The 16,563-nt window shown below is 38.3% G+C and overlaps 1 protein-coding gene across 1 annotated transcript in view; it reads left to right on the top strand.

The window, feature by feature from the left end:
• Window positions 1-16,563, top strand: part of LOC139711121 (muscle-specific protein 300 kDa-like) — a 311,965-nt gene that overhangs the window by 81,389 nt on the left and 214,013 nt on the right. Inside the window, exons 3-9 of the mRNA XM_071623037.1 lie at window positions 1,344-1,439; window positions 6,312-6,395; window positions 7,277-7,369; window positions 7,850-8,079; window positions 12,898-13,106; window positions 14,288-14,379; window positions 15,661-15,792. Coding sequence (XP_071479138.1) covers window positions 1,344-1,439; window positions 6,312-6,395; window positions 7,277-7,369; window positions 7,850-8,079; window positions 12,898-13,106; window positions 14,288-14,379; window positions 15,661-15,792 — 936 coding nt within the window. The remainder of the gene's footprint in view (window positions 1-1,343; window positions 1,440-6,311; window positions 6,396-7,276; window positions 7,370-7,849; window positions 8,080-12,897; window positions 13,107-14,287; window positions 14,380-15,660; window positions 15,793-16,563) is intronic.

Below are 16,563 nucleotides of genomic sequence, written 5' to 3'. Positions count from 1 at the left end.
GTTATCATGCAGGCTATGCAAAGATTAACACATACCAAAATATAACAAATAAACTTTGCTGAAAGATTACAATCAGGAGCTGTAAAGTGATAAAATGAAAAGAAAGAAATTCACTTATCTGATATTCAGAAGCATATCAAATTTACAAAGTAGTATTCAGAGACACACATCAACCACAGCGAAATTTGTCACCACAGAAAATATAATCTAAACCTCCATCTTTTTTTACACGTAGCATGTTGACTATTCACTAATCAGCATGAGCTAATATTTGTCTATGATAAGGGATCACCCAATACCTGTCATTGTTTTGGAATGTCTAATGTCCGTTTGGTGTAGCCCAGCCTAGATGCAAATGCAGGCCAGGCTACCATTAACATGCAAAGTCAGAACATTAAATCTTGCAGCGTCGTGTTAGGAGTCGATTGTTTCTGGTTGGCATGTCAACAAAAGGAAGTGTCTAGGTAATTTGTACCAAAACTGTTTTTTTTTTTTTTCTCACGGGTGGAAGGCATAAAAAATGGTAAAGAATTAATTTAAAAGAATTTGCCATAAGTGCACTCATATGCAGAGACAGAGAAAATGTGAAGTATTCTAACAGTTGTCTCATAGATTTGGCCAAAGTATAATTATATAAAGTTACATTTGCAGCAATCTTCTGTCATTATATTACACCTGCTTTGCGTGAAGCTTTGTTCATTAGGTTGAAATGAAACTGAGAGAAAAAATAATGCGATGTATCACTGAGTGACTTGTTTAAGCAGATGTCATGCATGCTGACTGAATTCTTGTTTATTTGACTTTTTGAAGAAAAATAAGTATATACCTCCTTTATATCTCACATGCAGAAATGAAAGGTAGACTGGTTAAAATTGTATCTGAAACTACGTGATGATTCAGTGTTTTTCAGTTTATATCGAATGTGTTTGAGAGATCAGATCTTATGTAATAGAGGTAAAACTGGATGTTTTGATGGAATGAATAAATTATGTGTAGCACATAGGCATCATATTCAATATTTACTTGGCTATGTCTGCAAGATTTCTAAAGGCCGTCTAGGATTGTATCTTTATTTGTTTAAAAATCTCCTCCTCTGTCTGCCTGTCTGTCTGTCTGTCTGTCTGTCTGTCTGTCTGTCTGTCTGTCTGTCTGTATGTGTCTCTCTGTCTCTACAGATTTCTGTTATTCATCTACAGTGTACAATTGTACATCTAATAATAGAAGAAGATCTACACACAATAACCATGTGTGCATTAAAATATATACCGTATTTTGTTTGTGTATGTATGTATGGATGTATGTTATGTATTCATTGACTTCTTTTTTTTGTTCACTCCATCCAGCATGACCCACAATACCGTGTGGAGGATCTCTTCAAAGACCTCCAGACTGGAACAGTACTACTGGCTCTCCTGGAAATTCTCTCGGGAGAAGTTCTGGTAAGACCTTATGAACAGAAATTATCTAATTAACCACAATATCATTTCTAGTCAGTTGTACTCTCAAACACCTGAGGTGTATCTGCTGGAAGAGTGCTTCAGGGGTTGGTCCTGAAGCATGCAGGTTAACTTCCAGCTGAAATGGGTCACGAGTCCCGAATAAAATACCGGTAAAGGGTGCCCGAAATCGTCAGATGCACTTGCTGGTGGGTAAGGGCTGCCTCTGAATCACTCCAAAGCCAGTGGCCTGTAAAATACTTCCTGGTTACCATTGTGTGTCTTCTTCTTTCTAAATGGGATGTTTGTGTGTGAAAGTTTCAAAATCATTCAGAATTTGAGGAACATTACCTTGAAAAGGTGATGTTAGGGGGCCTGGTAAGATGATTGTATCATATCATAACCCATGCATATATATTTTCATGGATGCAAGGTACATGTTTGGAGGGAGGTGTTAAAGGTAGGGAATCCCATTTGCATGCCTTAAATGAAGAGTTGTATAAACACAGTGGTATGTTGAAGAGAGTATCATTTTAGAAACTCCCACAAAGTATTGAAAGTGGAAGGTAACATTTAGTACATTTTCATTGACCGTTAGATTTTGAATTGAATACTTTTCGGGGCTCACCGTAAATTCCAGTACATTACTAGGCTACCTTTGCAGACCCATGCACTGTATGTGTGTCCATCATGTATATTTTGTGAATAAAGTTCATCAAAACTTACAAACATTTCTATATGCATTCTTGGCACACACTCTATATGTTATTACATCAGCTCATATACTTTTAGATTTGTGTTTATAGATTAAAAATACAGAAGACTGCAACAAAAAGGCTTAAGTGTGGCTGACACACAAAACTACTGAGTAGTTGAGTTTTGTGCATTATTCAAATTGTAAATAACTGTTGACTTTCAAATTTCTAAGCAGTGGCCTAAACAAGTCCCCTGAGGTTCATATTTAATGTTTTGCTGCATTTTGGGAGTTCTGTAAAAAGTATCCCCTACCTTTAAAGGTTTCTATGACCTCCATAGGTCTGGTATACCTGTACACTTTTAGAGATTGAAAGAGCAGTGCAGAACCACTTAGGCTGGTCTTGGTTTGATTGACTGTGTCTGAAATTTAGGTTCAGTATGAAAGGGGCTGATATGACCTTTGTTTTCACATTACCAGTGCAGTAGTGAAATGAGATCATCAAGCCTGGAAATGTCACCATGTCATGAATTTAGTGTTATTAACCAGCCAGTAATGAGACTTGTATGATAAAGGAAGACATACAATGTGATAAAAAGACACCATAATGACAATATTGTAGGCATGTCTTAATATGCAATACTGGATGGTGAGAAAGATGCTGATCATATGCTAGGTTCCAATAGTTCGAGATTTTGTGTTTCTTTTCATATTTGGAGGGATTGAGGTTAAATTCTCACTTTCTCTTCATTTCTGCAATATACAGGCGTACTCTGCAAATCATGTTTCTTGTGTGTCCTGTCTGCTCCATTTCACATGATGTATCGCAAATTAGGCGGCAACATCCATACTGCAAATTATTAGACCGTAGATCTAGTTTGCCATTCAATATCCATGCAATGAATGTGCCAGACATAATGGATCTATGTTCCACCCAACCCCCCCCCCCCCCCTTACATGTTGTCATCCATCCTGATGCTAATCTTCCATCAAAGTAGCTTGGTCTAGCAACAGATGGAGCGGCTTCAAATCTAGAGGTGATGCCGATGGAATGTGTTCACTACATCTCAAGGGGGGATGGATTGTGGGTGTGGGGGAGGGGGTGAAGAACTTTCCTTTCAAACGTTTTTCTGTGTTACACTAAAAGAGATCAAAAAGCATAACATAAAAAAAAAAATGAGATCATCAAGAAACAGATGGAGCGGTTTCAAATCCAGAGGTGACTTGGACAGAATGCCAGAATGTGTTTGCTATATCTCAAGGGGATGGATCATTGGGGTGGGGGAGGGGGTGAAGTTAACTTTCCTGTGATGCATTTTTCAATGTTTCAGTAAAAGAGGTCAAAGAGCATTTAACATTCAAAGCCGTATAGCCTCAATTCCCCCTTCCCCTGCAGAGTGAACATTTTCTACTTTCTACTGGGATCTAGCAGTGATTGAGGATTATCGCCGGGTGTTTCTGATTAGGTGCAATAGAACTCTACACAAGTAAAAACATTTGGTGGATTGGGGTATTTTTTAGTGCATGACAAAAAAATGGTATGTAGGATTATTTGGTTATTGGCATATAAAAGTAAAACCTTTTTTTTTTCTAAATCTAAAGTTAATTTCTTGCAATCCCTTGTCTCTGACATGATATCTCCATGTGAGCATTGGCTTTGAAGTATTCACTGATTTTTCTGAGAATTGTTCTTTTTTTTAAGTTTTTTTTTTTTTCTCCCCCATACAAAGATCATCTTTGCTTTACCATATATGCTCTTCATGCTTGTTGATTATAATTTCACAGCACCTTGACTCTGCTCCTTACTGTACCCTTAAGGATTAAGTGTCAGGTGTACTTGACTTGGCACACCTGTGTATAGACACGTAGGCAGGGGTATGAGATAGCGGCTATCAAAACACTTGCTAGAGATACTTTCACTTCAATGATATGGGCGCTGTAACAAAGTTATTGGGTACTGTTTCCTATCCACCATAAAGTCAATGAGCTGTTGACCTTATTTGTGATAGGTTTAGATGAAGCCAACTCACAGGGTTTGATGAATTTGATATCCAGTTTTTCAAGAGAATCTAAGTAGGCCTAATTGTGAATAAGTGGCTATGTACTTCAACCACCTCTGTGGCATTTTTGGCAGTTGACAAATATCAGGGATTTTTCTTCATCTTTGTATCTTCTGCTTCATTTCTTCCTTATCCTCCTTCTTCTCCTTTTGGTTCCACTTCTTCAATTCTGAAGATTATTGTTGCATTTATAAGTAAAAATGAAATGTGTTCTACTATGAAAAGATACAGCGATAACGGATGATATGCATTTCTTCTGTCCTTCCTTTTTCTTTTTTTTTCTACTTTCATATGTTTATTCCCATCACGTTGTTAAAATTGAAATGTCTTTCATCCTTTTTATTGCTTGAATTGATACATCTTTGACCAGGCTTAGAGGTGTTGTACTGATGTGAATGCATCAAATGGCCTTGACCTTTAGCTTGGAAATAAGCAATGCCTTTACATCATTAAAGTGTTAAAGTATGATCTTGCAATCACATGTGTCATATCATTACATGGAGGAAGGCTTTGAAACAGTTGTTGAAGAATTTCTCATTGAATATGCCTCATTGTTATGTAACTGATATTGTGATTTTCTTTTGGCTGAATAAATGATGATGATTATGATAATGATAACGATGATAATGATGATGACGATCATATGGAAAACTTGCGCGCATTTGCTCCGGAGCGAGAGCACCGGTGCTTATAACACGTGAAAAGACGCGTCATATCCCCCTCCTTTGGGACAAAAATAGCTCTGCACAAAAAACATGGCCATGAATTCAAAACCCTCGCCCTCCAAATGAAACTAGAATGTACCCTCTTTCTACTCCGTGTATTTCCCCAAAAAATAGGTTTGGGGAAATTAGGGCACTTTTCCTCTGAAATTCTGCTTCAAATCACCAAATCTTGAGTTTGTCTATGGCGGAGTACCCAAAATAAGCCATAATTTTCGGACATGCCCATATAAATCACAGGCTGTACCACGGAAGCTTAGTGGAATTGTTTACCCTCGCACTTCAAAATGAAGTAGAATGTTTGGGCTCTTCAGTGATGTATAACTTGCTTTGATTGGTCAGAGAGAAATTAGGGCACTTTTCTTGTCAAATCAAAGAATGTTTTACAAAACTGCTTGTGACTTTGCTAAAGCGTGCGAGCTTTTGTGCTGTCCATTGTACACAATTCCCCTAATGCTTACGGACAACGGACGAGTGTGCGTAAACAAACAATTGTGTTTGTGCTGTGAAACGAAGGCGGGAGAGTTCAAGTTATTCACAATTTTCGCTGGATATCATGCCTTTTGAATCGTCTTTCGTCCACATTATAACAGATTAGTCTTTATTAATATTCTGACAATCCTGCAGAGTGTATTACCACTTCTTTCAGAGCTAAATATTGCCAAATTCAAGGATCATCATGCGTATTTTGCTCTGCAGAGATGACTTGAGGTTGCAACAAGCCGTGCTTGAACAGACCATGGTTCAGTCCCATTAAATCAACAGGGGTTAATGAACCCATTATGTAGATACTGTACGCGTTGGTGTGTGTGCTCGTGAATGATCAACTTGTGTGGTGAAATGGAAATGCCGTTGTAGGAAATCTAGATTCCCGGTACTAAAAATACTAACATCATTTCATTATTAGCTGTCAGATAAAAAAGAATGGCTTCCATGTTCATGCATTCTGTCCCTCCAGTAAGCACACGCACGGTTCTCCCGATTCCCGTACAATGGACGAGTCCGCTTCTTCCCATATTATGCTCGAGTGCACTCGGCTGTTGGCTTTCGGCGACTACGTGCACTCTGGTCTGTCAACCCTAAATGCGCGAAATCGTGCGAAAGTTTTCCATATGGATGATAATGATAACAATAATGATAATTATATCATCATCATCATCATCATAATAGTAATCATAATCATTATTGTTATTATTATCATCATTATTATTGTTATAATTATATGACCATGGCATTAAAAGCCAGAGTTTGATTTCCTTATGCATTGAACCAAAAAGATGAAGTAATGGCAGCCTTTAAGCTTTTGTTTGGTGATAGTAATGGCACATCAAATGCATATGACATTACTCAGTGGAGTATATTTAGATGAACGGTGTTGTTCTTTTGCTTTCTATCTCAGCCCTATGAACGTGGCCGCCACATGAAGAGAATCCATCACCTTGCTAACGTCAACACAGCTCTCAAGTTCCTCCAGGACAGAAAGGTGAGAGGTCATGCTGACTTCTCAGCATGTTGGTCATCTGCCCATCCCATCCCCTCTCCCATCTCAGTCCGACTTGTTCCAGACAAATATATACTGTAAAATTGGGCATTTTTGTGCATTTGCTGAAAATAGAGGCATGCAGAAGTTTGTGCGTGTAATAATCTTTTATCTGTTTGATTTCATTTTCATTTCATTTTCATTTCATTTCCGGCCAAAACATATAATATGACAATTTCATATAAACAAATTAAGTACAATGTAACTGTTACATTTCCAAATGAAAGTAGATAAACGTCATTTGTTTACATGACTCAATAAACATACTAGTTGAAAAAATACATGGGCAAAATGTGACTGAATCATAAGAAAGAAAAGGTCAGAAATGGAGGGGACTGCTAAAAAGCCAAGCTTGTAGAATGCAGTCCCCTCTATTCTATGGGATTCTATGGGATTAAACACACACAAAATTAATTTTACCTGACTGTGTGCAAAAAGTTACTCACATGAAAATTTCCCCTTTCCTAGTATACATTGGACCATCTACCCTGTGCTATTCAAATTCATGAATTCTTCTGGTGCGTTGTTTTTTTATTGCAACTGATTGACAAATAGCCCTACATCGATGTGAATAAGCACTGAATTGATCAGTGTTTTGGTAGTAGCCATGACAAAAACAAAAAGAAAATCATGGGCATACATACTCGAGCAGGAGTCGAACCTATGACCTCCTGATCTCCGGACAGGCATCTTATCCACTAAACCACTGAGCTTCTGCCCAACAGCCAGTGCTGGTTAATCTAATCCATGACTGATGACGTGTAATGGACCACTATATCTTCAGCTTTGGAACTTTGCTTTTTTATTCTCTCACCAACGTACAGATCAAACTAGTCAACATCAATGCTGGCGACATCGTCGACGGACGACCTCCCATCTGCCTTGGTCTCATCTGGACAATTATCCTCTATTTCCAGGTGTGTTTTTTACTCAAATATCAGTTGAAGAATGCCAGTTTTTGATGAGATTATTGACTAACAATTTTCTTGACAAACAGTCTGTCCTGTTTAACTTCTTAACATTCAGAGATTAAATTTTGATTGTGATTGCATGATGAACACATATTGATGCAATATTTCTACAGATATACATGTAGCTCAATTTGTAAAGGAATTCATTTCAGCATACATTGCTATCTGCAATAGTGGATGACTTTTTGATTTCAAGAAATGGAATATGACATTTCGTTTGCAGTTAGGAAAATAATGATATAAAGATGACATATGTGATTGTTTTCAGCAGTGCTCTTAGTGTTGCTTAATCTTTGTAGTAATGCCTAGACACAAAATGGATGGCTCTTCATAGCCACATGTTTCAGGAGGAATTTCCCGTAAAAGTTGATTTATATTTAATCTCTGCGTATTTTTGTGTGTCATATGTTATGTTACTCCCATCAGATTGAGGCCAATACTTCCTTACTGGATGCCTTGGCTGAGTATGACAGCAACACCAGTAGCGTCAGCAGCTCGGCGGCAACCAGTCCCAGTTCTTCCAGGCGGGGGTCGGATGCTGCCTCCCTGGACCCCCCACCATTCAAGAAGGCCTCCAAGGCCGTGTCCAAACTCAAGGAGAAGGTCACGGCCAAGAAGGCTCTCCTCAATTGGGCCAAGAAGGCATCCAAAGCATTGTGAGTGATTAAGTGAAGAACTATTTTAAATTTTATATTGTAGTTGGGATTTGCAAAGAACCAACTGGGCCACAAGAGTATCTTCTGGTGAAGATCTGTTCAGATTTTTATATTGTAGTTGGGTGTGCATACAATCAGCTGCACCAAGAAGGTATATTATATCCAAAGCACTGAGAGTGATTGTGAAGGACTGTTTACATTTTCATATTGTAGTTGGATATGTGTAGAATCAACTGGGTCAAGAAAGAAAGCATCCAATTGAACTACGTGAATTTTTTGTTGTTATAATTTAGTACTTATTACGGCCTCAACCAATTTGCATATTATCATTCAAATGTTGATTTGAATCTCTATGTATCATTTATTACTGTGGGAAAAAGGTATCACAGGCATCCATAGAAGGCCTTCTCATTAACTCAATGCATACTATCATTCTACCATATTGTATAGGTGTCATACTATATTTCAATTCATGAGAAAATTACTGTATTAGAGAGGCAAGGGATTTAATTAAGTAGCCCCCTGTACGGCAACTATTGAGTAATGATAAAAACTCCAGCAATTAAAGAAAAGTGCCAACATGAACTCATTACTTCCTCATTCAGCTTGGACAGCCAAAACTTTGACACACATTTGTCAGACAATTGTCATAAACAGATGAAAAGTAATAGATATCAGAGGGGCTGTAGAAGCCAGAATCCCTACCTTTACTGATCTTCTGCCATTATATCGAGTTTTGCCTACTTTTCTCTTCCTCAAACTTACATCAACTTATTGTTATCTGTCGGGAGGGTCATATCCATTGAAGTTATTTTGAATTGCCCACGACTACTTGATTGTTACAAGGGAAAGATTTCGATGGCCCAGCCATTTGCTTGTGTTCCATGGCCTTGCATCAGACCAGTGGGGTACTGAGTAAACATGCAGCTGTGTGTTGGTTGCTATTCCTTGGAGTGACTATGAACAAACGCCCCGCCTTGGGATCACACAGCATGCGTGATGCTTGCTGTTTGCCCTCGTGTGCGAGTAGACAATTCTGTGTATGCGAGAATGAGAGAAGAAAAGATCATTCGGAATGTTACGGCTCACTCTAACTACCTAAAAACGTGGGCAAGAATGAAGAAGTTTGCACTAACCTCTGCACACAGCTCCATGGCATCACAAAATAAGTTTCTGGTCTCAATAATAAATAATCGCAGCACTAAAAAAACAAAAAACAAAACAAAACTAAAAAGGAGGCCTTCATTTTTTAAAAGCACTTGAAAGTTGGATGTGGATCTCTGCATGCATCAATGTTGTCTCTGAAGAGTTAAATCTACCTTTGCACCCCTTTTTGTTTTTTAAAAGCAGATCATTTTGAAAAGAGAGAAAAAAAATGTCCTAAATTATGTTTTTAGTGTAATGTGTAATGTCAATGTCCATTGTAGTAGATCATACTAATCCAGTTAACTTGAATTTTTTTCTTTCCACTTTGCTAAAAAACTGTGTACTGAATAAACAAACACCAAAAAAAAAAAAAAAGACTGATAAACATATGAATGTATAATCTACAAGTGCATTTTTTTTAGTGTGTTCTTTTCCAAAAAAAAAAAAAAAAAAAAACCCTCAGTAAATCTGTTGCCAATACATTGTGTTTTGATTATTCAATGATATTCTTGACTACAGTTAACTTGCTTGTGAATGCCATTAAGCCTTCTTTCTTTGGATTGTCTTAGACATAAAAACAAAACTTTGCCATCTATTTTTCTGGTAATTTCCTAATCTGCAAATAAGTTTTAATTCTGAATTAGTGCTAGCCTCTTTTAAAGGCCCTCACACCATTGTTTGACAATTGCAAACCAAGTGAGTTGAAGCTAAAGCAGTGATCGAATATGACTGCCTTTTTGAGATCTGAAAATGTGATAGTTAGTAATTAGCTAGGGGTATCCGAAATGATTCAGTTCTTCAACCAATCAAATTGCTTAGATTCATGCACCACCTATCAGAGCATGAAATCTATTCTATGATTATGGTCGCGATTTTTGCTACCAAACACTGGAGGCAAAATTCTGCAATACCAAGGCGTAAATGACTACTTAGCAATGGGCCTGCAAAGGCCAATTTGCTGGAGTTTGCCTGTCATTCATAGTACAACCCAGTGCTCACTTCTTTTGCAACTATCACAACAAGAGGGTCTTTGACAAAGCCTAAGGTAGTGCATGAAGTCATGCATGGTTTCATGGTGTGTCACTGATGGTGTTTTAATGGTCTTGAATGCCACTGTATTTCCTTTTTTCTTTCTCTGACTTGAAATAATGGCACCTTGCAGCTCGTTCATGGAGAGGTAATGATGAGTGCATGAGCTTTTTAACACACAAAAAAAAATTTAGTAAACCCATGCTGTCCCAGGTGTGCCCACATATTGACAGACCAAAGTTTACATACATGTGCAAACTGAGCATTGTATACATGACACATAATATCATGATATGCTTGATGTGTGAAATTGATTGTGAGTGCTAGCAAAACTTTATATCATGCCTGTGTCAAAATTGCTTGCCAAAACCAAACAAGAGAAGTGAATTTAGGCTTAATTGCTTCATGTCCATGTAGTTTTAGCTCTGCATTTGCATTTCCAGATTTGAAGTTGGTCTTGATTCATCTTTGCAGTGCACTGGAGCCATCCCACAAGGCTGACACCCATGAGTCATACAGCCCACGAGTTTGACAGATATAACACAGGGTTTAATGTCTCGGCCTCGTGGGCCTCGTTTGCTTAGTGTCAAATGTTAACTCATGGGCTGTATGACTTCGTGGGTGTTGGTCTCGTGACGTGCACCCATGAAACTTAGTGAGGAAATGATATTTGAAATGCTTTAGAAAAGCAATGTATTGTCATTATTTTGATTCTTGTAATCGTCGATCATTACTGTTATGATGATAGTCTTTGTTAATGCAACTTACTGACAGGAGGATGATTATCATTTCAAACTAATCTACTATACCATCATTTAATTTCATTTAATATCATTCATGTCATTAAAATAATGTTTGTGGCAAAATACGCAATCATGCAGTGAATCAGCTCATGCGTACACTGTTGTCACCACAAAAAGCATTAGCTTGTAATTTGCGTAATGGGTTATATGGATGATACATTTCTTTGGTATACCCTTGCAACAAGTGGTATCGCAAACTGATTGTGTATAAAAATGATAGGCATGTGTGAGATTATGACATGTAGAATATCTGTTAAGAAATGACAACCAAAAACTAGTGATTATTTACTGTCTTAAAGGTCATATATCATCCTTTGGTAAATGTCACAATATATAGCATGGTTGAAAAATAATGCTTCTCATCTGTGTGTATGAAATCTTCTGGCATTTTGCCTCAGAGTTTTCAAAAAAGAAATGAAAAACTAACCCCATGTCATTTGAGCATATGCTCCCCATTTCTACCAAGGTAAACAGTTGGAATTTGGGGGGGGGGGTGTCTGAAGAAATTCACTGGAAATCTATAGTATATATTCTCTCTCCATCATATAGAATTTCCAGTTTTATCATTCTGAGGAAAGCTCTTGATTACTTACCTCTACAATATACCAGCTTATGAAAGGAATGTAATTATCGGGGTTGCAAAAGGACACACAAACTCTACTATGAAGAACTTCATCATTGCAATACCCTCTGTCAGCTTAATTGTTATGAAGCCCTGCTGTCATTTCAATTCCCATCAAAATAGAAGAATGAGGCAATATGCTCATCAAAATCAATTGAAAGAAATAAACAGCGCTTTAACTCTTATGCATGTGTAGGTTAAGTCACATATGCATGTAGGCCTAAATTCTTGCTACATAATTCAAAACAAAAGTGTGCTAACACAAGTTTCATTCCCACTACTAACAGCATGTACATTTGAATGACTTGGTTGCATTTTAGCAGATATTTTTGACACATCTTCATGTACATATCGTACAACCCTCCCCCCCCCCAAAAAAAAGATAATAAATAAATAAATAAATATACAAAAAATAAAATAAAGATAAAAAATGAAATAAAATAGATAACAAACAAACCAGAAAAAACCCCACAAATTCCCCCTAATGCATATGTATGTAAAAGGTGGTTATTTAGCAAGGATAACTCCCACTTTGATGTCTTCCTTTTTTGTAGATTTGTAATGATTTGCCATCAGTTTATGCATGCAATCCAGAAATATCCATTCTATAGTTGTGATTGTAGCCTGACTCTGCTACCAAATCCAGATAAATATCTTTTGTCCTCATCCTTACTATTCTGATGATAATTTTGATTATGTGTGATTTTGTTGATGATTATGTAGTTGTCTCACAATCATTATCATTACTTGTACAATGTGATTGTAATAAAAAAATGACAATTTTTTGCAATATCATTAATGCCATTTTAATTTCAGTTCTGACTGTTATTCCTCTGAATAAATATGCTCATTTTTGATAGTGTTATCATTGTCTTGGTTATGATAATTCTCAAGACTGTCATGGTAGAAAGAATAGTCATATTCAATGAGAATTATCATGCATTCATTAAAGTGTTGTTCATGTAGCAAAATAACTGCCCCTACCAACCCCCTCCCCCACCACCCCCAGCCAGTAATCTAAGGAGACAGAACGTTAAATTTGCAGGTCATTGTTTCCTTCCTGCTGCAAGCTGATTTACTGATATGCATGGAATGCAATATTCATGAGGCAAAAAAACAAAAATGAAAACCCAACATAACCACAAATCGTTAAAATTGTCACTTTTGAGGTGAAGGTAGGCCAGATTTGATTAGTTTATTCTGAAAACTGCATTGCAGATCTGTGCCTGGAGGACCTACTGTTGAGGTGAAGGACTTTGGACCGAGCTGGCGTGATGGTAATGCCTTCAGCATGCTCATCCACAACATCCGGCGGGATCTGGTTGACGTGCAGGCTCTCAGCGGATACAGCAATGTGGAGAGGCTTGATCAGGCTTTCACCGTTGCCGAGCAACAGCTGGGTATTACCAGGCTCCTTGACCCCAAAGGTACACCAACATCTTAGTAACAACTACCTACCTACTCCAGGGTGGAGATGATTATGTTGGTGGTAGTGGTAGTGGTAGTGGTGATGATGATGATGTTAAAGACAATTGTACTAGTGATATAGGATGAGGATGGTAGTGATGTCATTGTTGCCAAGCAACAGCTGGGTATCACTAGGCTCCTTGACCCCAAAGGTGTACCAACATCTTAGCAACAACTACCTACCTACTCTGGGGAGGTGATGATTATGTTGGTGTTGGCGGTGGTGATGATGATGACGATGATGACGATGATGATGATGGTGGTGATGATGATGATGGTGGTGGTGATGATGATGATGATGACGATGATGATGGTGGTGGTGATGATGATGATGATGACGATGATGGTGGTGGTGATGATGATGATGATGGTGGTGGTGATGATGACGATGATGATGATGGTGGTGGTGATGATGACGATGATGATGATGGTGGTGATGATGATGATGATGATGGTAGTAGTGATTGATGATGGAAGATAGTAGTGATGATGATAGTGATGGTAATGAGTAGGAGGAAGAGAAACATGAGGAAGACAAAAAGAGAGTAATAATGTTGACAATGATGATGATGATGATGAAGATGATAGTTAAGATTACGAAGAGGAGAAGGAAGGGAGAGTAAAAGGAGGAAGAATAGTAGGGGAATGGTTGAGATGGTTATGATGACCATCATTGTAAGGACTCAAAAGATGAGGAGAAAGAGATGGAGGTAGAGGAAGAAGAAAACAAAAGAAGAGAGAGGAGGAGGAAAACTGAGATTATCAGGGTGATGAAATAAAGGAAGATAGAGATTGTGGTACACTGTATTACTAGAGATTAGGACTTTCATAGCCTTATTCATCTATGGTGGTCTCAGTCAGCAGTACTGGTTATTGCTACTGTCAAGAAGCCAAACATATAACACAAGACTTTTCTCTCAAAAAACAAGGGTTGGTTAGGCTGTCTTTTCACATTGGTTGTTTATGTGTGTGTGCATGTGTTTGTGTGTAACAACAGCATACTTGTCTTTGTATAGTTCTCTGGTTTATACTTTGGCATTTGCGACTGTCGGTATGTTGAATTGTGATCAGTCATTTCATAATTGATTGAACACTAGCTTCATATTTCATATATTTGCTTCTTTCTTTTTTCTCCTCGCAGATGTCGATGTTGACAAACCAGACGAGAAGTCTATCATGACATATGTCTCCCAGTTTTTCACTTCGTATCCAGATGCAGGATCTCCTGCAAAGGTAAAGGCATCCTAACCAGCCACATTTGCTTCCCTGGAAAGAGTTGTTTGATATCGGAAACCATACAGATTAAATGACAGATTTGACTTCAACATTTCATGGAATATTTAGAAGTGCCTATCCAGTTTCTTTGTACTTCATGATATCGCTATCTTCGTGGAAATATATATCTGGTTTTAGTGATCAAAGGTGTCTACATGTAGTTTCTCTGTTTCTCTGCACTCGACAGTGTTGCCATTTTTGATAGTGACAAAGATGAATGCCTTGACAGGGATGAGCATTATAATTGCTTAACCATGCCGTCAGAATGGGAAACTGAAGAACATTATTGATCACTTGTTGTAGTAGTCCTGGTAGGGTTATGTGACACTGAATACAGCGTTTCCTCATTCTGTACATCTGTCCCCTGATGTGCCTGAGTTAACATACTGTTGGCTGTTTGCCATCCACAGCTAGAACACCAAGGATATGCAGATATAATTGCAAATTTCTAAGAATGTGTCATATTTGATGAAGACTGGTGTAAACTTCCTTGATTTACTTTCCCTCAGTGTGTGTGTGTGTGTGTGTGTGTGTGTGTGTGTGTGTGTATTTGTCTGCAAGTATTCACTTTATCCACAAGAATGATTGGTATTTTTGCATGTATATGACTTAGTGTAGGCCTACTTCCTTAATTTGTGAATCAAGACAGTTTTATATCCTCCACATACACAGGCTCTAGTTTTTCTTGTAAGAAGGAATAAGAAAATTAATTGTTTATAATTATGTGCCATGGCACTTTACTAGCATAACTTACTAGTACTCTAGCCTTTTCAGCAGCATTCGGTGGTCTATCTTAACTTAACTTTTCCTAGTTGTTATCTTAGCAAGCCCACTCAAGGATAACGGCCTCCCTCCTTTGAAGAGGAAGGCCATGGTGACACAATGGGGATTAAGGGGATTAGGTAATCTCTATTCAATTGATGATTAGTTTCAAGACATCTGTGCTAATTGACGAAGAAAGCGCTCCAGGTTTGCATGCTAATTGGCAAACAAAGAATTGAATTGAATTGAATTTATTTTACAACAAAACACAATGCCTATCACCGGACAAAACAGTGTTAAGGTCATCAAAATACAATTTGTAACAGAGAGACTAATTACAAAAACGCCCGACAGTGGGAACCCAGCATAAGGAATCCTGATGCAAATACATGTATGGCTGCTTTTTGGTCACGATAGACACTGTCAGCATCTGTGTAATGAATGTGAGTGATGTGTTGGTATGTGTTTTGTCTGCAGAGAAAGGAGCTGGAACAGGAGAGCCAGGAGGAAGTAACAGCCACCAAGCAGCTGAGTGATTGTCTGAGTGTGGAGGAGGCCCTCCTTACCACCACCAGGCATCCAGGAGCATCAACCAAACCAGAGTACCAGGTATGTGACCCAGCATCAATGGTGGTTGGAAGTGCCCCCTCTTTGGTCCTTTTAGCCCCTTAGCCCAGAGATAGTGCACATTGTTTGAGTTTAAGTTTTCTATTAGCTACAACCAAGCAGCAGGGAATATCATCCAAACCAGAGCACCAGGTATGAGACCCAGCATCAATGGTGGTAGGAAGTCACCCTTTTTGATCCTTTTAACCCATTAGCTGCTGGAGATAGTGCACATTGTTTGAGTGGATTTTTGTATTAACCGGAACTGTCTAGCATTAGAGCATTAGCAAAACCAGAGTATCAGGTAAGTGACCCAGTATCAATGATAAGAAGTCACCTTTTTTGCTCCTTTTAACCCATTAGCTGCTGGAGTGCACATTGCTTGAGTTGAATTGTTCTGTTAGTTAGTCACAACCAAGCAGCAGGGAGCACCAGGTAATGTGACCAAGCATCAGTGGTAGAAAGTCCCTAATTTTGGTCTCTTTAACCCTAAAACTGCTTGTTTGAGTGGAATTTACTTTTAGCCAGAGCATCATCCAAACCAGAGTATCAGTGGTAGGAAGTCATCCTCTTTGATGATCCGTTAAACCCTCGCACTTCTGGAGATAATGTACATTGCATGAGTTTGGATTTCTCTTACTTGGCTCATAAGGATGAAGTGGTTAGTTTTCCTTAGGAAACAACAATGGGACCGAGAGCTGTAGTTCCCCTCTCAAGGGATAGGCAGTGAGGATAAAGTACTGGCACTACAGCTGCTGGCAATGGACTGGAACT

The sequence above is a fragment of the Diadema antillarum genome, unplaced genomic scaffold, assembly GCF_040938485.1.
Source record: "Diadema antillarum isolate AM-2024a unplaced genomic scaffold, OU_Dant_1.0 seq00001612_RagTag, whole genome shotgun sequence".
NCBI lineage: Eukaryota > Metazoa > Echinodermata > Echinoidea > Diadematoida > Diadematidae > Diadema > Diadema antillarum.
Note: the sequence above shows the minus strand (reverse complement) of the source record. Positions and strands in the feature narration are given on the sequence as shown.